Below are 22,156 nucleotides of genomic sequence, written 5' to 3' on the forward strand. Positions count from 1 at the left end.
CAATATAAAAATTTTCATCACATGATTGTAATACTTATCTATTTAGTAATCTCTATCAGTAGAACTACAATGTTCAGCCAACGTTCAGCCATAGTAACTCACTGACTCGAAAGTTTCCTGTAATAACATCACAAGTAAATGATTAGGTGGGATAATAAAAAAGAGTGAGTGAAATACAGTAGTAGTGGAAATTGTCTATCATCAAATAAGAAAAGACAAAAATGGTATGTTGAGATAAACTTAGTTCTTGATTAAAACTTTTAAATCCCCCCTACCCAGTTTATTGTAATTTTTTTTAATAAAATAAGTAAATTTATAAAAAAGTATAAAATCAAAACAAAGAAGATTTTTATTTAATTTTGAATCATTTCTTTAATCTTGAAAATAACATATTTCAACTTTAACATAACTAAAAAATCTAACATTATCCCTAATCAAGTACTATAAATGATTAATGCTGCAGTTTTACTGTATACAGAGGATACACATCCAGTAACAGGACGTAGATTAGGTGTCCAGCAGTTACTGTCATAACCTAACCTAACCAACCAAACTTGCTGATAATGAAAAAAATCAAATGAAGGTTCAATTCTCTTCATAACATAAAATTATAAATGCCAAAAATTCTAACAAAAGATGTACAGTTCAGAAGAAATTACATTTGAAATAAAATCTGTGACAAAAAGTTAAAGTAACCAATGTGTTTCGAACCAGGGACCTCTTGGATATCAGCCAATCACTCTATCCACTACACCACAAACAAAGCTGGCCAATCATCATATCATTGTGGTAATGGCATTTTGGGACCCCACAACCCGGTGATATCAATACTGGACACCTAATCCACATCTGGTTACTAGAGTAGACACATATCCTCTGTGTTTACTGTATGCAGTAGTGATGTGTGATACAGGTCAATGTATCAATATGCAGTATTGATACATATCAGAATGTGGTGTATTGATATGTGTATCATATAATATCCTCATGTATTGATTTTTATCTGTATCAAACAAAATATCATATTGTTTATTTTTATTTTTTTTTATTTATATATCTTAAATATACAAGCTGCATAGACAAATATTATGTTACTTACAAGCTTGTAAAAAGGGTTAGTGTTTGTAATCTTACCTTAGAAAAGCCATTTCCTTCCTGTGTCTTTTTATTTATATCAAACATACATATATAACCTTCAAATTCCAGTAAACACTTAAAATTGGAAATCATTTTGTTATTGTTTTTCTAGTTTTTATGCAGGGATAATTAATTGAACAAAAAAGTACTAATAATGATGGTGGGTACAGGGATGTATTTAAATATCTGCTGCCTCTAGGCAACAAAGTTTGCCGCCGCCCCTCCCGCTCCCACTTTTAAACGCACTCCCCGACCTCACTAATATCACCCCAATGGCCAATACATGCCCTGTCAGCTGGTTTTGTGGTAAAATAATCGGTAATATTGCATGCGGCATCAACAAATTTAATGACTTTTCACCACACTATGATGTTTTTAGCTGTTTTATATGTGTTAATTGGTGGCTGAAAGTTATATTTTGCTGGCCATGCCAGCTGTCATCATCATTTGGGGACCGAGCAGTTCTTACATCCCTAGGGCCACAAAATCAGCTGATCACTTACTTTTTTAAACATGAATGCATATTAAATACACAATCAGTATCCATAGCATTGCAATAGAATTGTTTTATTGTCACCGCTGCCTAGCAACTATTTATTTTAATTTTTGTTGATTCCTCAAATTATTTCTTCACATAACCTTTAAAGTTCTAGTTGTGTTGACTATCAGTGTACATCATTATTGTGGTGAATTAAGCTCGTGCTATTAAGGTATAGTGTGGAAAATGGTGTTCATACCACGGACCGAAATGGTTTTGCAGCTCTTGATCGTTTTAGGTTGACTTCGTCTCAAACCTAAAAACTATCTCAAGCCAGCGAAACCTCATTTTCAGCCCTAGGTATGAAATATACTATTTCAACCCCTTTTAACGGACGTTTTTTGTGCCGATTTTTTGCAAAACATTCTGACTTGGATAGGCCTACATAGAAGGCACCATTTTTTTTTATCTAATCAGTATTTTTTTACAATCCCATTTTACAGCTTTAAACGGCACACAAAATCATCTGTATACAATGGTTCTTATTACGCTTTTCATTGAACACTATTAGTCAGATCCACTTGAGAGACGTGCTATTGGCTTTGATTTGAAATGAAAGAAATATGTATTCTTAAACTATTTTTTTCTTACAAAAAACACATGAATCGCAAAGAAAAATTACGTACTTTTACTGAAAGAATATTAAATAATTTTAAGTTAGTTAAGTTTGGTACAGTGGTAAGTATTTAGTTCACACTTTCCTTCTTGATTTTAACCTAGCAAAAGAATCTTTCAGCTATAGTGCTGCCGCTGCATAGTGGTGTATGAAGTAAGTCAAAATCTTATATTATTTAGTCGAACAGAAGGGAGTGTTTTCTACGTTTATCACTACATAGCGGCCGGCATGGCAACCTGCTCCCACGGCAAGCATGTCCACCAGACCAATAGGGCAGCACGGACAACTCTACACAGCTGTGTGATAAACTAAATAAATATTTGAAATGGCTATTTTGCTGTTCCCAAGATTATTTGCTAAATTTTTTTTAAGATTAAAACTTTGTTTTTTTATTTTTTTACCCTCAAAGTTTTGCCGTCCCTAAAATTTGCTGCCCTAGGCAGGCGCTTAGTCCGCCTATTTGGAAATATGTCCCTGGGTGGGTATGCTACTTACACATTAAATAGTATAATATGGATAATGAGGGTCCCCACTTCCATTAATGGTGGTCCTAGTTTTGAGGTTATTTGCAAAACATAGTTGAAAATACATGTCCCACATATTGATACAAAATAATGATATTTTGCGGTCCTTGTATTGATATTTGTATCAAATGTATTTTAATGTATTGAATGTATTCAATATCTGTATTCTGATGTTGTATGTAGAAGATATCATGTTATATTAATCAATTACTATTACCAAATTTAAATAGAAATTACTTACGGATGAATCTGGTTAGTCGACAGGATGTTGAGGTCTGTCATAGACTCTGTACACCATCAAAACCTCAGGTAACCTGTACGAGCTGTATCTTCTCTATGCTGCCTAGGTAAGAATTGAAGTGTTCCTCATACTCGATGAAAAAGTGTATAGAAATTACACCCAGATCTACAAACATACAAGGTAAAGATAAGTCAAGATAAAATAAACAAAGATAAGTCATTGTTATTTAAGGCTTAATTGTATACAACTTAATGAACTCCTATATAAAGAATGTAGTCATTGACATTGAAATTGTTGCATTTAAAACTTACTACAGTAATCCCATATTATTTAAACAATAATTAAAAGCTAAAACTTCAATTTATTTTTAAAATCCAATTACATTGCAGAATTTACTGGCAAATGAGTAATCCAAATGTAATATTATAAGACAGAAGATATTTCCTGAAACTATAGTCATCTAAGAAAGACTAAGAATTATTTATAGTGTTAGAATCTATATAATTAATATGCTACATGAAATTTTGTCGGTTAAACTCCTCCGCCATTACTTAACCGATTTTATCTGTTGACGTCTCATTGGAAAGAGCATGTTGCGTAGATTTGCAAACTGGCCTTACATTTTTGAAAAAGTCCCTTGGACTCTGCCCAAGTGGCTTTGAAAGTTCCCATGTTATCTTTATAAAGAACATAATTGTTTACATTTTGATCAGCTGTATAATTTAATTGTTGTTCATTTATTTTTCAATTCAATATTTATTATTTGAGTTTGTATAAACATAACCCCCAAGACGGATCGTGTTAGTATGGTTGTATCTTAAATTTGTATATTTATTGTCGTTTTGTGCCGCTACGACGGGTCGTGTTAGCACGATTGTAACTTAAATTTCTGAATTTATCGTTATTTTGTGTAGCTATAATTTGTTTATTTGTTGTTTTTTTTTTCTTTTAAATGCCTCTGACGCGACAACAACGAAACGTAGACAGGAGGCATAATCGTGATAACGACTGCAGCTACAGAACAGTGGCGCGTAATAGGCTTAACTCATCACAGTCAGCACCTGACTACAAATCTCAACTATTAGGTTACAAATGAACCCTAACACTAATCCAAAACGACTTTTCGTTTTCAATTGGGCATCTATCAATGACCTGTGTTGCCTGTACATCAAGGCATTTTGAGAAGAAGAAATCCAGCCGGAATTCTTTAGGTTTATCAATAACGAAGATAATCGTGTTCTGAGTTACATGCCGGTAATCTTTGAGTTGACTCTTTTAAACTCATTGTAAATATGACTGTTATTCGTTTTGAAATAACTCCTGTAATACTTTGCAATTGCTCGAATTCGAGCAACATGTACACTAGTTATCTATAATTCTGTACAATTAAAAGAAGTTGAACTTAAAAAAAGATTAGCAGTTTAACTTATCAAAGGAGTCTGGCTTTAATTAAAGATTTATATGTATAAAAATTTTTAGGTTTATTTAAAAAATATAAACTATACATTATAAAATATCTAGGTCTAAAACTTACCATCTGGTTTGGAGTTTTCTAGTGGACTGATGATGTGATCAGAGGTGAGTAACTCCGGAACGAACTACTCCGAAAGAACTACTCTGACTCCGGAACGACAAGTCCAACTCCAGCTCTTGCATCGGAGTTAGTTCCTCTAGGAACTAAAGATAGTCAAGAGACCGTCATTGGTTAAGATACATTATGTAATAAATTAGAGATTGTTGTAGTAAATAAATATTTGAAATTAAAAAAAAAATCTGTTTAAAATGAATGTAGGCTATAATATACAGTAATCGACTAATGAGAGGTGAGAGGGGAGCAGCAGAACACCAAGCATCACAAGAATACAACTGGAACGACTCACTCACTGCCCTACTGTTTCGTCATTCCTCACTCCACTAACTATGGTCCTATCATCCTAGCCTAGCTTAATCATTATTTATTTATTCCTTGTTTAATAACGATTACTGGAATGGAACCAGGAACTATCATCCAGAGGTGATGCGAAGAGGAATGATGGACTGGAACTATCTAGTTCTGAACCAAAATGGATGGTGAGTGAGTGGAAGCGCTCCTCACTCCGAAAGTCCAGTGTTCAGCGTTCTTCTAAACGGAGTTGGAACTACTCCGCGGAACTAGTTCCGATAGCTCAATAACTCCGGAGTGAACGACTCCACCAAGTGAACGATAATTCCCATCTCTAAGTGATGCTTCAATTGACCACATGATGCTTCAATTGTAGACAATTGATGACGTTAGGCTTCAACTAACTTGAGTCATATGTTAGTTAGGTCAACTGTTCTGTTTAAGGACAGAGACCCAGTCTGACCAATTACAGTTAACTGTTTTCAAGGTTAAAATAATAGAACTCAAGAACTGTCTCACTAAATTCATCTTCATATAAAGTTCAATCTATTTCCATGAAATGATTATCATGTAATATAGCTTTTTTTAATTGAACTAGCAAGACTTCAATAAATTATTTTTTTTAATTATTCAGTGTATGTAGAGAATTAGATAAGTGTCAGAAATTATATATTTATTTACAATTCTAAGGTCCTAAATGATATGATATTTACCTGAAGGTTTCTTAAGTAATAAGAGAGTACTCTATGAACTTACAGATAGTTTTTGATTATCCTATACTTTAATACAAGCAATGTTTACTTATATGTATGTATACTTGCTTACTTACTTGCTTGTACCAAGATCTTGAAAATGACTCCAATGATTTTCTTTAAATGTTGAATATAGTTTATTCCTGGCCTAAAAACAAGTTTACTATAGTTAAAAACTGCCAACAAAAATCTAATTATGTAAAAAAATGAAACTGAAAGTCATATTTGTTAATATTAGTCTTATGAGTTGCTAAGCTACCATCTTGGCTGAATAAATAACAAGGCAATAGTAAACAAAAAACTTGTAAGTTGTCTATTCACAGTAACTAGCAAATTAAAAATACAGTACAAAAGGAAAAACATCAGTTGTTACTATTGAGTAAAGATTATACTGAAGATTACTCTATACAGTGTAGTTAAGGGTAGCAGTGTAGAGTGTGGGATCTGTTTATGATGATTAGATTATGGTATCTGCAATCCTTAAATGCTATAGGAAGGGAAGGAAACAGGTCTGTGACGTAGGAAGTGATGAAGGAAATAGTAAAGGCGAGCAGTCCATAGTGTGGGAACTATTTATGAGGATTAGATTAAGGTATCTATAATCTAAAAATGTTATGGGAAGGGAGTAAAACAGGTCTATGACAAAGGAAATGACAAAGCAAGTAGTAAGGCTAGCAGTGCAGAGTGTGGGAATTGTCTTTGGCAATTATATTAATGTATCTGCAATCCTAAAATGCTATGGGAAACAGAGAGAACTAGAGGGAAACAGGTCCAAGACGTAGGGGGTGGTGAAGGAAGTAGTAAAGGTGAACAGTATTGAGTGTGGGAATGGATTAATGTATCTGTAATCCTAAAATGCTATAGAATGGGAGGGAAACAGGTCTGTGACTTAGGAAGGGGTGAAGGAAGTAGAAAAGGTGAGCAGTCCAGAGTGTGGGAACTGGAAACAGTTTGTAGTAGTTAGAATAAGTATCTACAATACTGAAATTCTATGAGAAGGGATGGAAACATGTCCACAACACAGGAAATTGTGAAAGAATTAGTAAAGGCTAGCAGTGTGGAGTGTAGGAAATAGATCCATGTATCTGCAATACAAAGACTGTTTTCAGAGTAAACTAATGATTTTTCCCGAGTAAAGCTCAGTCCCCAGGTACTCTTATTGATCTAACCATGCAATATTTATGTCATCACGGGGAGAATAGTACATTTATTTAACCTGCACAATATCTAATTTAGGCTGAATGACATAAGAGATAACGGTAGTCTGACCAGGAACCTTGATAAAAAGTCTATTTTTTTCTAATTTCTTGTTTTGTTCATTTTTAAGTTCTTCAATTGAAACTATTAAGTTTGTTGCTTTGTGTTGTATTCTGGACTTTTAACAGTCTAAAAAAGTTTTATATACTTGGGACTAATTGATGTAAAGAGTTTAAACCTAGTATAACGTCTACAGTTAGACTTTTAATTATGCTAACTACACACTGTATTGACCTGCCATAGTATGTAATGTTTATAGTACAGCCATAATATTATAGAACAGGTATAAACATTAATTAAGCGATACAACATGTTTTACTAATCTTAGGTTTGTTGTAGAAGCGATACAAGAATGATATAACGTCTTGAAATCAGCAAAAAATTGTTAAGTAGATATTATAAATCTTTTTTGCTCTATATTAAAGCAGCTATTATAATGTCTCACCCGGTCCATAAAATGTGTATGCTCAGGGTGGTTTTCCATGACCAAACTGCATAAAGGTTCAGGTAGGTGCTGCAAAGATAGTACAGTAGTTGAACTTTACCCCCATTGCTGCACATGCCCTGTGTTTCTTCTTTCCATTTTAAGGCCTCGCAGTACTTAGGCCTACATTATTTGAACGTCATGGTAGCTATCACCACCAAGCTATTTCCTTCATATTCTATTTTCGGATTATATGTCATTATTGATAGATGTTTCACCATCCATTGAATCTTTGGAAAATATATTTCAGGATGAGTTAATTTATAATACCTTTTGTTTATGTTCTTCACCTGGTTTTTCCTTTGTTTGTCTGTGCACTTGCTATGTCGTTTACGCCTTATTGTATTTTGTTAAGATTCTGGAATCGACTAACGATTGGGAGAAACAGGCTTTTTTGTGGCTCTAAAATGTTGAAGTGCCTGCTAGACAGGAATTGTGTCAATTTGAGTCTTTTCATGTTCATCAACATGTTCATCACTAAACTTGGCATATAATTTACACTATTCCGATAAACCTCGAAAACAAATTTGAATAGTTGTGAAGCTACAACCTATTAAAGGCAAACGGCTTCGACATTTAATAGAAGTATTCCCTGGAATTGAGGTAATTATTCCCGTCACTGTCATATAGAATAAGATTAAGAAGTAGTCCCAGTTCCTCAAAAGGGAGAGTGAAGTAAATAAAAACACTTCATCTCCTCTGATCACTAAAAGTATTAACTTACAAATATTAACTGTAAACTTTCGTTTCCCAGACATTATTTTTTGGGAAATAAACCATACAAACAAAAATTGATTTTTATAAAGATTTGAGAAAAAGAAAGTCAATAAGATATGCACTTAAAAATTAAAACTCCTTATTCACACTCTATCAAAAATTATTTATCAAACAAACTTCCTATTTTATTATAGCTAATGATGTTAAAAATTTAGACAATCAATAGTGTTGCATCCTGTTGGTACATTTTATAACCTTTTAATGTTATTGATCATCACAGAATCAAATTTTTTAGTTGAAACAGCTGTTAAGATTCTTTAATTCCATTTAAATATGAGTGCTCATAAGGTTAACATGGGAAACTCCAGAGCCACTGAGGCGGAGCCCTTTTGATGGATCTGCACCAAACATCACACAAACCATCCTTGAATAATGCTTAATAATGCCTGAAAGTTTCATTACAATCTGTCAAGCGGTTTTGGAGTTCATAACGTTCAAACATATATATACAAACTTCCTCTTTTATAAATATATAAAATATAACTTGTTTAGATAAATGTAGGTAAATATGTTTATGACAAACTTCATCAAAATTTGATAAATTTTAATTGAGATATTATAAGATAAAAACTTTTTAACAGAATAATTGAATACATCAGAGGTTGGTAAGGCATGCATTGTTATTAAGAGAGGGGGAAGCAATTCAATTTTAAATGAGTGGGAGAATACTATTTAAAGCCCCTATGTCTTGAGGATAGCAATATTTAACTAGTGGTTGTTATATAGTGAGTTTCTACATATTGAGTGCCTATTGTTATTGTGCCATATTGTTGTGTCTAGTTATCCCTAGTGTCTGTGCCATACATCAATATTGAAGGTATGTTTTATAATAATTTATATTATTAATTTTAATATAGGATTAGGATAGTTTGTGTGAGCTAGTGAGCTTGGTACAAATCTGTCAAAAGGGCTCTATCTTTAAAGTTTTTAAGTGGGCTAATGTTTACAAATAATTATAACTAGCTGTTACCCAGCAATTATTTAGAAAGTTTAAATTCTTAACAACATTTAAATTAAGTTATACAATGTTAAATGTATAAACATAAAAACCTTTATCAAATTATTATTTACAATAATAATATACCCCTGCTATAGCAAATCTACAGACTAAGCGAATTTCCATTTGCCTGATTTGATTTTTAATTCAATCTATTTAAACAACATTAGGTTTAACAAGTACCTAGGTTTACTACCTAAAGGGAGGGTAAAAAGTGTGGTTTTAATAAAACATTAATAGCTTAGTACAAAGTAAATAAATTTACCAAGTTTAATCCATATATATCTATAAATAAACAAAGTACAACAGTTTATTCATTCTTCATATGAATAACATTATAATTTTTAATTTACAATTTTTTCCATAACTAAAAATCATACAGAAAATATACTAAATTATTTATTTTCTTTTTAGCTCTTTAAAATAGTCTAGAGAAAATTTGAGAAAATTTAAGTTTTGAGGGTCAAAAACAAGAAAAACAATTTTTACCTTATAAATAAATCCTTGTTTTCATGGTTAGATTATGCTGGTTCATGGACTTGTTCAAATAAATGTATGTTTACACCAAATTTCATCAAAATTGGATAATTTTTGTTTGAGTTATTGTGCTAATGGACATATATGTATGAATTTAAATGGATGATGTTTTTACACTAGGGTAATCCCTGACTATCATTATTATGGACAGTTATATTTTTTATGTTCATATGATACCACAATAATATTTGTGGGGGACTTTTTTAGGGGATTTTTGGGGGGATATATTTTTGCTAGCTGTCATAATTAATGTATAATTTTTTATAAGCAACCTGAACAAGTGTTTCTAAGTAGCTCACTATCAACACCAACAACATTATGTGGTTTGTAATTAAGATTGTTTCTAAGAATGGTAAAAATGCACCTTGTCAGACAATCCTTAATATACCAGTGTTGAATTTTACTTGCTACATATGTTTTGGCAGTTCTTTAACTCCACCATTGTTAGGATTTATAGTACAAAAGATCCACTTCTGGAGGTGTCATCAGAATATGTTACAAACATTTAACACAAAAACACGTAATGATTACAGATAAGTCTATCAATTCACATGTGTATATTATAGGACTGGAAGTAAACTGAATCAGATAATAAAGGAAAGACATGGTCTCTGGATTGTTGTCTGTGTTTTTAACAGCTGATATTGGACTATTGTAGTGACTGAGAAGAGTGTTGAAAATATAATGGGATTCATAATTAATTGAGTGTTTCACTTAAAAATTTTGTGCTGTCCTTAATTTTGTGTATTTATATATTTTAAACTCCTCAAAGTATTTAATATATTTTCTTTCATTTTGAGACCATCATTTATATCCAGCATATAAATTGGTTATTATTGTCAATAATTTTGAATGGAAAACTTAATTATAAATCCCATTATATTTTCAATACACTCCTCTGTCACTACAATTAGTCCAATATCAACTTTTGATAACACAGATGACAATTCAGAGACCATGTCTTTCCTTTATTATCTGATTTAGTTTACTTCCTACTGCAATATACACGAGTGAATTGATAAGCCTATCTGTTATCATGTAAGGTACCAAATTTTAAGGGGGATAAAAACGTACTGCGAATAAATAAACACCAGAACTTACCCAATTTTTATCCACAATAGCCTACTCCTAGGCCTATGTGTTGGCCATAGCTTGGGCTATGGGCCAAAGAATGTAGGCCTATTTTTAATCACAGTGAAGTACAAACACACGTTCACCATACATATTTATCCATATTAGCACTCCACTTTACCAAATGAAGTTGAACCGACTGACTTTAAGAGTATTTAACGCTGACGACGACATAACCCCCAAACTGGTGTTTTGTTGACAGATGACAGACGAAACTAGACCAGCTTAACAAGTGAATTCAATCAGCTGTTATCTAGTAGTACTAAAGTTCGCCGCTTGAGCGCGTAAGCCTCGAGCAGGCAGGAACGAAGGATTTTACTAAAAGACAGGATTATTCGTTCATATGCCGTCTTCAAAATAAGACAGGATTATTCGTTCAAATGCCGTCTTCGAAATAACTTCGTCGTTACATCTACGCTTGCATGATAATCGACACGACTGTATAACTTTGTTACGAAAGTTAGCTAGCATACTTAATTAGGACCTTTTCATGTTTTATGTTATTTTAATTTAATGCATTTTAATCTATTATACCTTTTTGCTTTCTTTACATCCTGATTCGAATTTTCAGGAATTTTCGAATTTTCTGTGCCAAGAAAAGTACTAACAAACAAATTGGTGATTTAAAGGAGAAACTAAATAACTTTAAAGAAGAAGAGGATATAGAGACATCACTAAGTCTAGCAGCAGAAGCAGGGAATATATTGTTAGCTGAAAATGACATTCTAAAACAAACTATTCATGACTTAAGGAATTCAAAAAGCCAGCGTGAATGGGAGCTTGAAGACAAGATAAATAAACTACAACAAGAAATTTTGAGCTTAACTGAACAGAATAATATTAAGAAAATTGAAGTGACAAAGCTCATAAGCTCTATTGAAAACAAGACGCAGAAAGACAACAGTTTTAAAGACAACCTAATACTTCAACTAGAAAAAGATAAATTGGAAGGATTGTCTAAGATTGACCTATTAACTAAGGACAAATTGGCTCTTGAGAATGATGTCAAGATGCTTAAAAGAAAACTAAATGATCTAGAATCGACCATAGAAGACTATAACGGAACTTACAGTAGAGTAAATGCAGGTGACAGAACCGACATAACAGCTTTGTGGTATATGTTGGGAGATGAAGAGATAAAGTCATGGTTTGACAGTCAACCTCACCCAGGGAATGTTTTTCTTCTACCGCCGTCCGTTAGTCAACTTATGAAGGTGGAAGATGACTCAATTACAATTCACCAAGTTTGCAGCAATCTTAACCTACACAATTATGACTACATCATATCAGTGGTAAACAATGATGGGAAACAACACAGTGGAGGTAGTCACTGGTCACTTCTGGTGTACTGCAGTTCTACAGCCAATTTTTACCACTATGATTCTGTAACTGGAGTCAACCATAATCATGCTATCCAACTCGCCTCCAAGCTTTCCCAGGGCCTCAAACTGCTCGACAATTGTCATGTTATAGAAGCGAAGTGTCTACAACAGAAGGGAGGTGTCGAGTGTGGTGTTTTTGTTATACATAACACTGAGATTGTGTGCAATATGGTTGAAAATAAGTTGTTTAAATTTAATCACAGAATGTTTAATGAAGATTTTTCCGTTAATTCATACTACAACACTATAAAAGCTTTGTTGAGGCAACAAAAGCAACACTCTACTGAGAATAACTTACCAACGAGTACTAATGATGCACATAGAACATTAAATAGCAATTTTTGTACATCCAAAAATGTCAATCAGTGGAGGGAAGTATCAAGGAAAAACAAAGTAAATACAAATGCAAAACAAACCAACACTACTGCCACGCAGGATAAACCTTTTACAACATCAAATATGTTTGATTTGCTAAGCAGTGAAGAATGTAGTTCTATGCCGGTTTCCAAACAAACAGGAGAGGATAAGATGAGTTCTACACCATCTTCATGTGTGAGACATGCTAAGGATGCAAAAGACAAAAAAACTGACAAAAGCACCAAAGTAAGTAAAACTAAGCAACAGAAGAATTCTTCATTAAAACATGTTGTACAGAATATTCAGAATGCCGAAGAAGTAAGGGTTTGTATATATGCTGACAGTCATGGGAAGAACCTACATCAAATTCTTATAAATAGTTTACCATCAAACAACAACGTACATGTTACCACATCCCCAGGGGCGCCGCTTGGATATGTGTTAAAAAATACTGAAAAGTATGTTAAAGATTTGAAGAATGAAGATGTGCTTATCATTATCGCAGGCTCAAATAGTGTAGAACAAATGCTTAATGAAAATGTCGACCCAGCTGAAAGGATGCCAAGTGTTTTTCAAGAATATACGGCTTTAAATGACCACACCAACATTGCAATAGTTCCTCTGTTCCCCAGGTTTGACCTTCCGCCTCAACATATAATAAACAAGTCAGTTCGAAGAGTAAATTTCAATCTGAATACCAAAGAAGTCAACTTAGTAAACTGCAAAAGGTTTAAAAGGTTCCACTTTACCCAGCACGGTCAACACCTTAATAAACAAGGCAAACAAGTTCTCTGTGAAGAAATTTATAAAACAATTAAAAAAATTCAGGAGACCCATCCTAGTCATGCTTAACAGTCCCCAAAAGAAATTAAGGTTATTGAGGCAAATATGAAACAAGTTTTTGATGATTTTAGCCACTGTGAAGAAATAGGTTTTTCCCACTGTATATCAGGAGATCTAGATTGTAGCTGAAGCATGACTGCAGGAGTGGCAATGAAATTTAAGGAAAGATTTGGAAAGCCATCCTACAAAGACTATTGTAGTAAATGTCTGACATTTCAAAAGCCAAACAAAGGACCCTCGGTGTACAGTCTAGTTACTAAGCCTTTTTATAATTGTAAACCTACAAAGGAAGAATACAATGCTGCATTTGAAGAACTTACAGAGGATTTTAGCAAGAGATCACTAAAAAGACTGATATGTTCCCCCATGGGCTGTGTGAGAGACAAAATATCCCTAGATCTCTTTGCTTTAAATATAGTTAAATTTCAGAAGAAAACTAAAGCTTTTGTCACAATAGTTGCCTACTATCAACAATCACGAAGAACTCTTTTTAATGGACTTTCTTACAGTAGTTTTCTACAGGATTTGAGAGCTGCAATAGCTAAAGAATATGAAAAGCAAACAAGTATGACTTTGACAACTTCATCAAGCATGCAAAATATAAATACTTCAGCCTCACCTCCACCAGCCAAAGCCATGCTAAGCACAGCCACCTCAACCCCCATGTCATCCTCAACTACATTAACCACTACCACTACTCCACCAGCTGCAAGTTTGTTGGTAGAGATGCTTAATAGTGACACAACACTACAAGAGCTGCATAGAGAGAACCAGTCCAATGGTGTGACCATCACAGACACAGCACAAAAAGAGATGTTTCAGCCTCAACCAACAACCGCATCCACCAAGAGTATGAGTGTGAGTGCCGTGTCCTCAACACGTAGCAGACCTCAACCCCAGCCGATAACTCCCAACAACCCTACCATCAGCACCAGCAGCCCACCAACAGTTCCAGGTCATCTTTTATTTAGTGAAGTGATCAAGATACCGGAAGGTGTTTTAAAAAAGCAGAGCAGTGAAAGTTTAAATAATAATGTAATAGAAAGTAGCAATAGTGATAAGGACAATTATGTAATAAATCCACTTGATTCTTCTTTAAACTTACTGGACAAGACACCACAAATAAAAAGATAGGACTAATTAAAAATTCAAAATTCAAAATTTTCCACCAAAACATACAACATTTAGAATCAAGAATTGAGTAACTAGAAATAACCATAGATGAATTAAATCCAGATGTAATAATACTAACTGAGCATGATTTGAAACCAGATGAAATCACTAGGGTTAACATAAAAAATTATCAAATTAATGTATCGTTTTCAAGAAAAAATTCCTCTAAATGAAAATTTGGTTAAGGATAAGTATTTTGAATGTTGTATGATTGAGGTGAGAGTTAATGATTTCATATTTTTATTGGTTGGTTTGTATAGAACTCCAGGGTCTGTATACGAAAATATTTTTCTTGAAAAATTAGATAGTTTGTTAGGCCTTATTTTTGATAAATATGAAAGAGTAATTGTGGCTGGAGACATTAATATTAATGTTCTTAAGTTTTCCAAGGACTATCAGATATTCAATAATATTTTAAATGAATATAATATGCATTATTTGATATTTGATAGACTTTCCTACTAGAATAACATTAGAGGGTGAAAGTGGTATTGATAATATATTTACTACAATTCCTAAAAACAATCTTTTAGTATCAGGCCTGATCACTGAGCTCTCTGATCATGACACTCAATTTTTGGAAATTCGGGACATCTCTTCTAAACAAAAGTTTAACAAACCTACTATTAAATCTAGTAGAAAATTCCTTCCTGAAAATATAAACAAATTCAAAAATTATCTTGCACAGGAAACATGGACTGATTTATATTTAGCGACTGTAGAGGAAAAATATGTATTTTTTAATATCCTTATGTTTTATTTTGATAGTTGCTTTCCTAAGTTAAAGTCTCATGCCTGTTCAAAATCAAAAAATTGGATAACTCCGGAACTTAAGTTAGCTAAAGATGAAATAATACTATTAAGCTGAGAAATTAGGGTAAATAAGGATAAGTTTTTAATAAAAAAGCTAAAAGACCTGAAAAAAAGCTACGCAGCCCAATTGAAAGCAATATAAGAAAAACCAGTAATGTCTCAAAAACTACTTGGAAGATTATTAATAGGGAACTAAACAGAAACCGAGTACGTGAAAATGAAATCCAATTAAAAATTGGCAACTTTGAATACACTGAACCCGATGATATATGTGAAATATTTAATGATCATTTTGTAAGTTTGGTGGATAGGATTGGGGACTTGTCTTCGGGAGCTCTTGGTGCAATCTCAAATCCTGCAAATTCAGTAAAATTTTATTTAAAGCCAGTTGATGAAGCTGAAGTAGACAAGATTCTTTATTCTTTTGAAAACAAGTTTACCTGTGGTTTTGATGAAATTCCTATGCCTGTTTTAAAAAGTACTAAAGATGTTTTAGCTAAACCATTGGCTCATTTAATCAACTCTTCTTTCATTTCAGGAATATTTCCAAGTAAATTAAAAATATGTTTTTAAAATGACTAAAATAAAACTTACGGTAATAAAGTTGGCATAATCATTATCCTTCCTGGTGGTAGGCGATGGTGGCTTAGTGGTCCCTGGAAAAGCTGGGTCGTTGGCAGCCCAAGGAGGCAGAAGATGGAGTGTCCCTTCGGGTGATCCTCTCTGAGGATAGTAGTTGTTAAAGCCTCACATTTGGAACCTTTTAAACAAGTTCCAGATCTAACTAGCAATAATTTATAACTTAGACATCATTTGAATGTAATATTAGGCCTACCCAGTTTTTCAAGCAATAAATTAAAAAAAAAATTTCCACACCACTCATACAATGAACAAAAATATTGAAAAACAATTTTATTAAAATTATTTTTCTTTTAAATAGGTTTTCCATTTTTTTAAACAGTTTTTAAATGTTATAATAAGAAAATGATTGAAATAAATTAATTCAGTTGAATAAAGCTTTAAAGACATAACAATAAATAAACTCTTGAAACTTACAAATTTTAACAACGCATTCTGGCAAACATTTTCATGAAAAATTTAAGTTGACATAAAAATATATGAATTATCTGGTCCAGAAGGATAAAATACATTAATTAAACATAAAACAAATACATAAATATTACAATAAATTCTTCAAAAATCAAAAAACTCATTACTACTAAAATTCTTTGGCTGGAGGTACAATATCAGGTAAAATTAATAATAACTCGGGTTATTAGCAACCAAATTTGTTGAAATTGCTTTTAAAAGCTGTGGTATAAGTGCCCACATCTTTTAAAAGACAAAACCATGCCTAAAAAAAAACCTGAATCCAAGTAGGGAGTTGACTACCTAAAATCACTCAGTTTTCAAAAATGCGCTACATAACTAAAAACATTTAAATAACTCAACTATAATAAACTAAATTTTGAGAAACTGGCAGGGGACATGTAAAAACACTAATACTAAATAATTATGACCAAGTTTGGCCCTCAGAAGGTGCCATTACTTAACTATAAAAGAATTAGGCTGAGTAACATGGCCTACAACAATAAATAGGTAATAAAAAACACAATTATTAAATAGGTCAGAGGGACAAAATTTACATTAAACAAGTTGTAGGCCTCAATAACAACACAAAAATGAGCAAAAACTAGGCCTTAGGCTTAATAATAAGTTAACAGGGACCAAAAACAAATGGACCATAGCCCACACAAAAGTGAGTTTCAAAAGGCAGTTTTTTGGGTAATATCTGGCCTAACCAGAAAAATTTGTGGTGTGACTACACAAAAGCTTTGCCAAAGATCCAACTAAACTCTAAACAAATCCAGCCTCAGAAATGGGTCTAGTGCCTTGAAAAAAATTGGTGAAAAAAAGTAATACCAATGCACAGAAGGTACTTAATACTTGTTTTTTTGTCAGCCAAAGTCTATTCAAAGCCTGCACAACATGTAGCTGAAGGCCAAAACTACAACAGAAAAACTTTAACCTAAACAAACAAATAATCAAACAACTTAAAACTTACTCATTTTATATTCTTGGCATACAAAACTACATGTTGACTTTTGAAAATAAAAGAATACAAAATTGATGTTAAGATTTAAACTAGGATAGATGTTTAGAGAGAAATCATCCAACTAAAATTTTTAACTTAAACTTACCTCAGATTCCAAAGCATAGTTATACTCATCTTGACATATCTCGAGCTCATTCAAAGTTTCCATTTTCAGCAGTTGAGTCGTTGTCTGGAGGAAAAAAATGTCTCACTCATGTGTAAATAAATTACTATCTATATTAATTTATTTAAGTTTTAAATGTTTTTTTTCAAGTTTTAATCTTAAATGACAAAATAAATTATAGTAGGGCCTATGTAATAAAATTAAAAAAAAACTGATGTGCATTTAAAAAATATTAACCCTGACAACATTTTTACTATATGCTCTAACAATACACTTCTCTGTGAAGTGAGGTTAAGTTATGACATACAGCTATACTTGGTATGGTGGTATTGTAAATCTGGGTTTAAAGTAATACCTACCTAAAGTTTGAATAGAGAGTCTAAGTCATAGATTTTGCTGAAACCTTCTACATTAGTTTTAATGAGGGAAATTACTCTGTCAATATTTGGATCTTCTTTTGGTTCCTTACTGGGACCACCTCCTAAAACAACTAGAAAATATACATTACTTAAAATATAACAGGCTAATATAAATAAATATTATCTTTCTACTTCTATTTCCATTAACTTGATACCCAACAAGAATACATTGGAAGGGTAAACTTCATTATTAGTCTTCTACTGTTGCAATGAATGTTTAAAATTGACTCAGTAACAATCATCAATGGCTAGATGTATTACCGGTACATACTTATTATATTTATAGGCTATAGACAACTGTACCTTGACCTAACTATTCAATTTTGGTAGATATACTTAACAGTATACTGCTGTATCTGTTGTCAATAACAACTGAATGAAAATATTGATCAATATATTGTTTGGTTAGTTAGGTTAGGTTAACCTAGTTAACCACATGATATATCGGGGTACAGTTTTTTAACTGGGCTATGCTAATATCGATTGAAACTATTGAATCGAAAATATTGATTAATAATAGATATTTATAAATAGCCTAGGCCTATATCTATTTATAATTTATAGGTCTACAAATATTTTAAAATAGCCACTTTGTTCAGAATTTTATGAGGATTCCAAAAATATAATAAAGGAGGTAGGTTTGTAAATAAATAAGTTATGGGCAAAAAACAGATTTCGGTACATAGTGTTTAGCTAAGAATATATAGCCTAACCATAGCTAGGAATCTGGCTGATAATTTACATCAATATCACTACCTACTTCTTCAGGATCATCAACCATCCCTTCAAAATCACTTAAATCTTTTTATAATGCACCACGTATATCACTATTTTTGATTTTTAACACTAAAACAATGATAAATGTAATAAAACACATCAGTCATCGGTGTAAGGTTAACTAAGCGTTTACAAATACACACGACAGCTGTCTGTTACAATATTTTTGGAACTAAAATGAAAAGCGTCTAGAAAAAGACATCATGAGAAAGCTTAGAATCTGCCGAAAACAATAATACCAATCTCGATCCAGTTCAATATGATTCCGCCAGTCCCAGAGCCTTCACCGTAAACTATGTTTGTGTGTCGCAAAAGCAACGCATAACACCACAGTGGGTTGTTGTGCGTCGATTATGCGACGCTTAACACTCGGAGGGTTAAACTATCATAACCTAACCTAACCAACCAAACTTACAAATGGTAAAAAAATTACATGAAGGTTTACTAATCAAATCAATTGCCTAGTTTTGATTACTGTACCTTGTTAAAACAATTGAATAAAAATAGATTGATAATCTCGATCCAGTTCAATATGATTCCGCCAGTCCCAGAGCCTTCACCGTAAACTATGTTTGTGTGTCGCAAAAGCAACGCATAACACCACAGTGGGTTGTTGTGCGTCGATTATGCGACGCTTAACACTCAGAGGGTTAAACTATCATAACCTAACCTAACCAACCAAACTTACTAATGGTAAAAAAATTACATGAAGGTTTACTAATCAAATCAATTGCCTAGTTTCGATTAATATAACATCTAGCCTAGTTAAGAAACTGTACCTTGTTGAAACAATCGAATAAAAATAGATTGATATTTTCAGTAGGTTGTTTTGACAATAAATATGGAAGTTTACCCATGTTTAACCTAACCAGTTGTACCAACATTTTATACATGAGATAGGCTTAAGCATAACTTACCTCCTGTAGCATAGGCCTATCTAGGATGGTATAGTTTGGACATAGATAAAACTTGTGTTGGTTAGTCTATGGTTTGGATATGTTTTTAAAAGTTTACAGCTGTTGTTAAAGTACTAGGGGTTGTGTATAAGTTATATGTACACAAAATATGAGTAAAAATCAGTACTCAGTAAGATAGCTCAAGTATTTCCTGAAAAAAGAAAACATAGCCTACATGTGGAAAATTGGAACTTTCAGGAAATCGTAAATAAAGTTAGGCCTATTAATAACATGCCAAAGACATTGAAAAACTTACCTTTAGAACATTCTAACAGTGGCGTCCCCATATAATTGATAATTGATTGATAGTGTTGCCAACCAATCTCCTACTATATTGGCCTACTATAAAAAACAAAATTGACAAAAATGGTACAATCGTGAAGACAGCTATCGCCAGCTGTCGACCCTACATTATTTCCCCTCCCACAACGACTTCCCTTCTTCTCCTTCTCAACCAATCAGATACCGCCTAGCTTAGAGTAGTACAGTCGATGCAAAAAAAAAAAGACCTCGCAAATGAAATTTACCTACTACCATAGCTACTATGGATAATTTACAGGTTTCCAAATCAAAAATAATTCACTATACTTGTTTGTTATGTAGTATACTTAAATAATATATATATAAAGACAAAGTATACATTTAGTGGAAAACTGTATAGTTATTTACTTTTATTGCAATACACTATACATATATATTACCTAAATAATGTATAGAATCATTTCTATATAAAGCTACTGTTTAAAATATAAAAGTAACCATAAAAACTCAGCATAAATAAATGTTTATTTCAATGTTTAAATATACCCTATATTATTATATATTATTGAAATTAGTTGAGGTAGGTCTATATGTTAGCTTAAATTGTAAATATGTTATAAGAAAACTATCATTTTCCATACCGCGTACGCTGAAAAAACCAGATAACTTTAGACGGAATATAAAATTATGTTCCTTATCAATTCCAAAACTTTTTATTGCTGAAATGAGTTGAGGTACATGTCGCCTTAAAGTGTACATATGTTATAAGAAAATAAAAGTGGTGGAAAATAGTTTAAAGTTCCCCTAATCCTTTACATACCGCTCACTCTGAAATAACTAGATAACTTTCGACGGATAATAAAACTAAGAAATAAGAAAATAAAAGTGGTGGAAAATTGCTTAAAGTTCCCCTAATCGTTTCCATACCATGTACGCTGAAAAGTCCAGATAACTTTCGACGGATAAAAGAATTATGTTCCTTATCAATTCCCAAATATTTTATTTCTGAAATAAGTTAAGGTATATGTAAACTAAAAGTGTACATATGTTATAAGAAAATAAAAGTGGTAGAAATAGGTTAAAGTTCCCCTAATCGTTCCCCTAAAAAACTACATAAACCACATATACTACAGTGTACATAAACTAAAAGTGGTGAGAAATGATCAAAATTCACCTTAAACATCGAAATACCAGTCACCCAGTACAGACCAGTCACCTTTCTACATAAAATAAAATTATGTCAGTAAGGACCAGACAATTTTCGACAGGGTGGGGACCGTGATCTGTTGTTAAAATAATCAACACAACAGAACCCTGCATTACAGCCCAAATACAATTATCAATTATAAAAATGGTATATATTATATTGAATATTCACTTATTATGATGTTAGTGTATATATTTAAACAAAATTTTAACTGGTTTTAAATTCTGACAAATAAAATAACCTTTCTAGTGCTAGAAAGTAAATTGTACAAACAACTATATGTGGGCTGCCCTCTGCATTAGACACAAAAGGAAATTATTTACAACGAAAATTACAGTTTCTTACTATGTAATTAGTAGTTAAGGTGCACATGCTACTTGACTTCACTACACTCTGGCGGTATACGCCACAACTTACACTAACCAAACCGCAGCACAGCTGTCGGTCTATAGGATACTGAATTTCATTCTATTCGTCCTAAACCAAACTGTCCAATAGATATCGGCCAACCATTTCCATCCCTCTGCCATTCCAATGAATCATGTCTGGTCATCGGCGATGTCCAGATCCCATTACTCTACAAAATAAATTAGAAAGTAAAGTAAAGTAAACTAATATTGTAGATAATAAGAGTATTGCTACATATGTTCAAATTTGGATTAACTATTACTATACATTGTTATGTTACCTACTTTTTTTTTAATTCTCTATATTGTTTAGCTATTTATATACTATTATTATAATTTCTTAGAATGGGGGTTGAAAAGTGTTATGACTCCTTCCGGGTTGAGGTTTTGCTTGTGAAATAAGTACAGAAAATAAATAAATAAAATAATCATGAGCTGTTCATAAACAAGTTTAGTGTTTATAATCATA

General features: G+C 32.5%; 1 protein-coding gene across 2 annotated transcripts; it reads right to left on the bottom strand.

The window, feature by feature from the left end:
• Window positions 1–75: 75 nt before the first annotated feature.
• Window positions 76–20,194, bottom strand: LOC128982394 (uncharacterized). Of its 2 annotated transcripts, XR_008489661.1 has the most exons (8): window positions 20,069–20,194; window positions 18,020–18,150; window positions 17,643–17,726; window positions 16,036–16,201; window positions 5,768–5,838; window positions 4,591–4,733; window positions 3,057–3,221; window positions 76–117 (listed from the first exon to the last, which is right to left on the bottom strand). XR_008489661.1 is itself a non-coding variant. In XM_054401355.1 (7 exons), the coding sequence occupies exons 1-5, from the start codon at window positions 20,097–20,099 to the stop codon at window positions 4,669–4,671; spliced, it is 402 nt and encodes a 133-aa protein (XP_054257330.1). In that variant the 5' UTR covers window positions 20,100–20,194; the 3' UTR covers window positions 76–117; window positions 3,057–3,221; window positions 4,591–4,668. The 2 variants fall into 2 exon arrangements, 1 of the variants encoding a protein (XP_054257330.1); XM_054401355.1 differs by lacking the exons at window positions 17,643–17,726; window positions 18,020–18,150 and adding an exon at window positions 7,393–7,461.
• Between the last annotated feature and the right edge of the window lie 1,962 nt (window positions 20,195–22,156).

Source organism: Macrosteles quadrilineatus, unplaced genomic scaffold (assembly GCF_028750875.1).
Source record: "Macrosteles quadrilineatus isolate MER2022 unplaced genomic scaffold, UCM_ALF_1.0 Scaffold_243__1_contigs__length_143693, whole genome shotgun sequence".
In the NCBI taxonomy this organism is placed as follows: Eukaryota; Metazoa; Arthropoda; class Insecta; order Hemiptera; family Cicadellidae; genus Macrosteles; species Macrosteles quadrilineatus.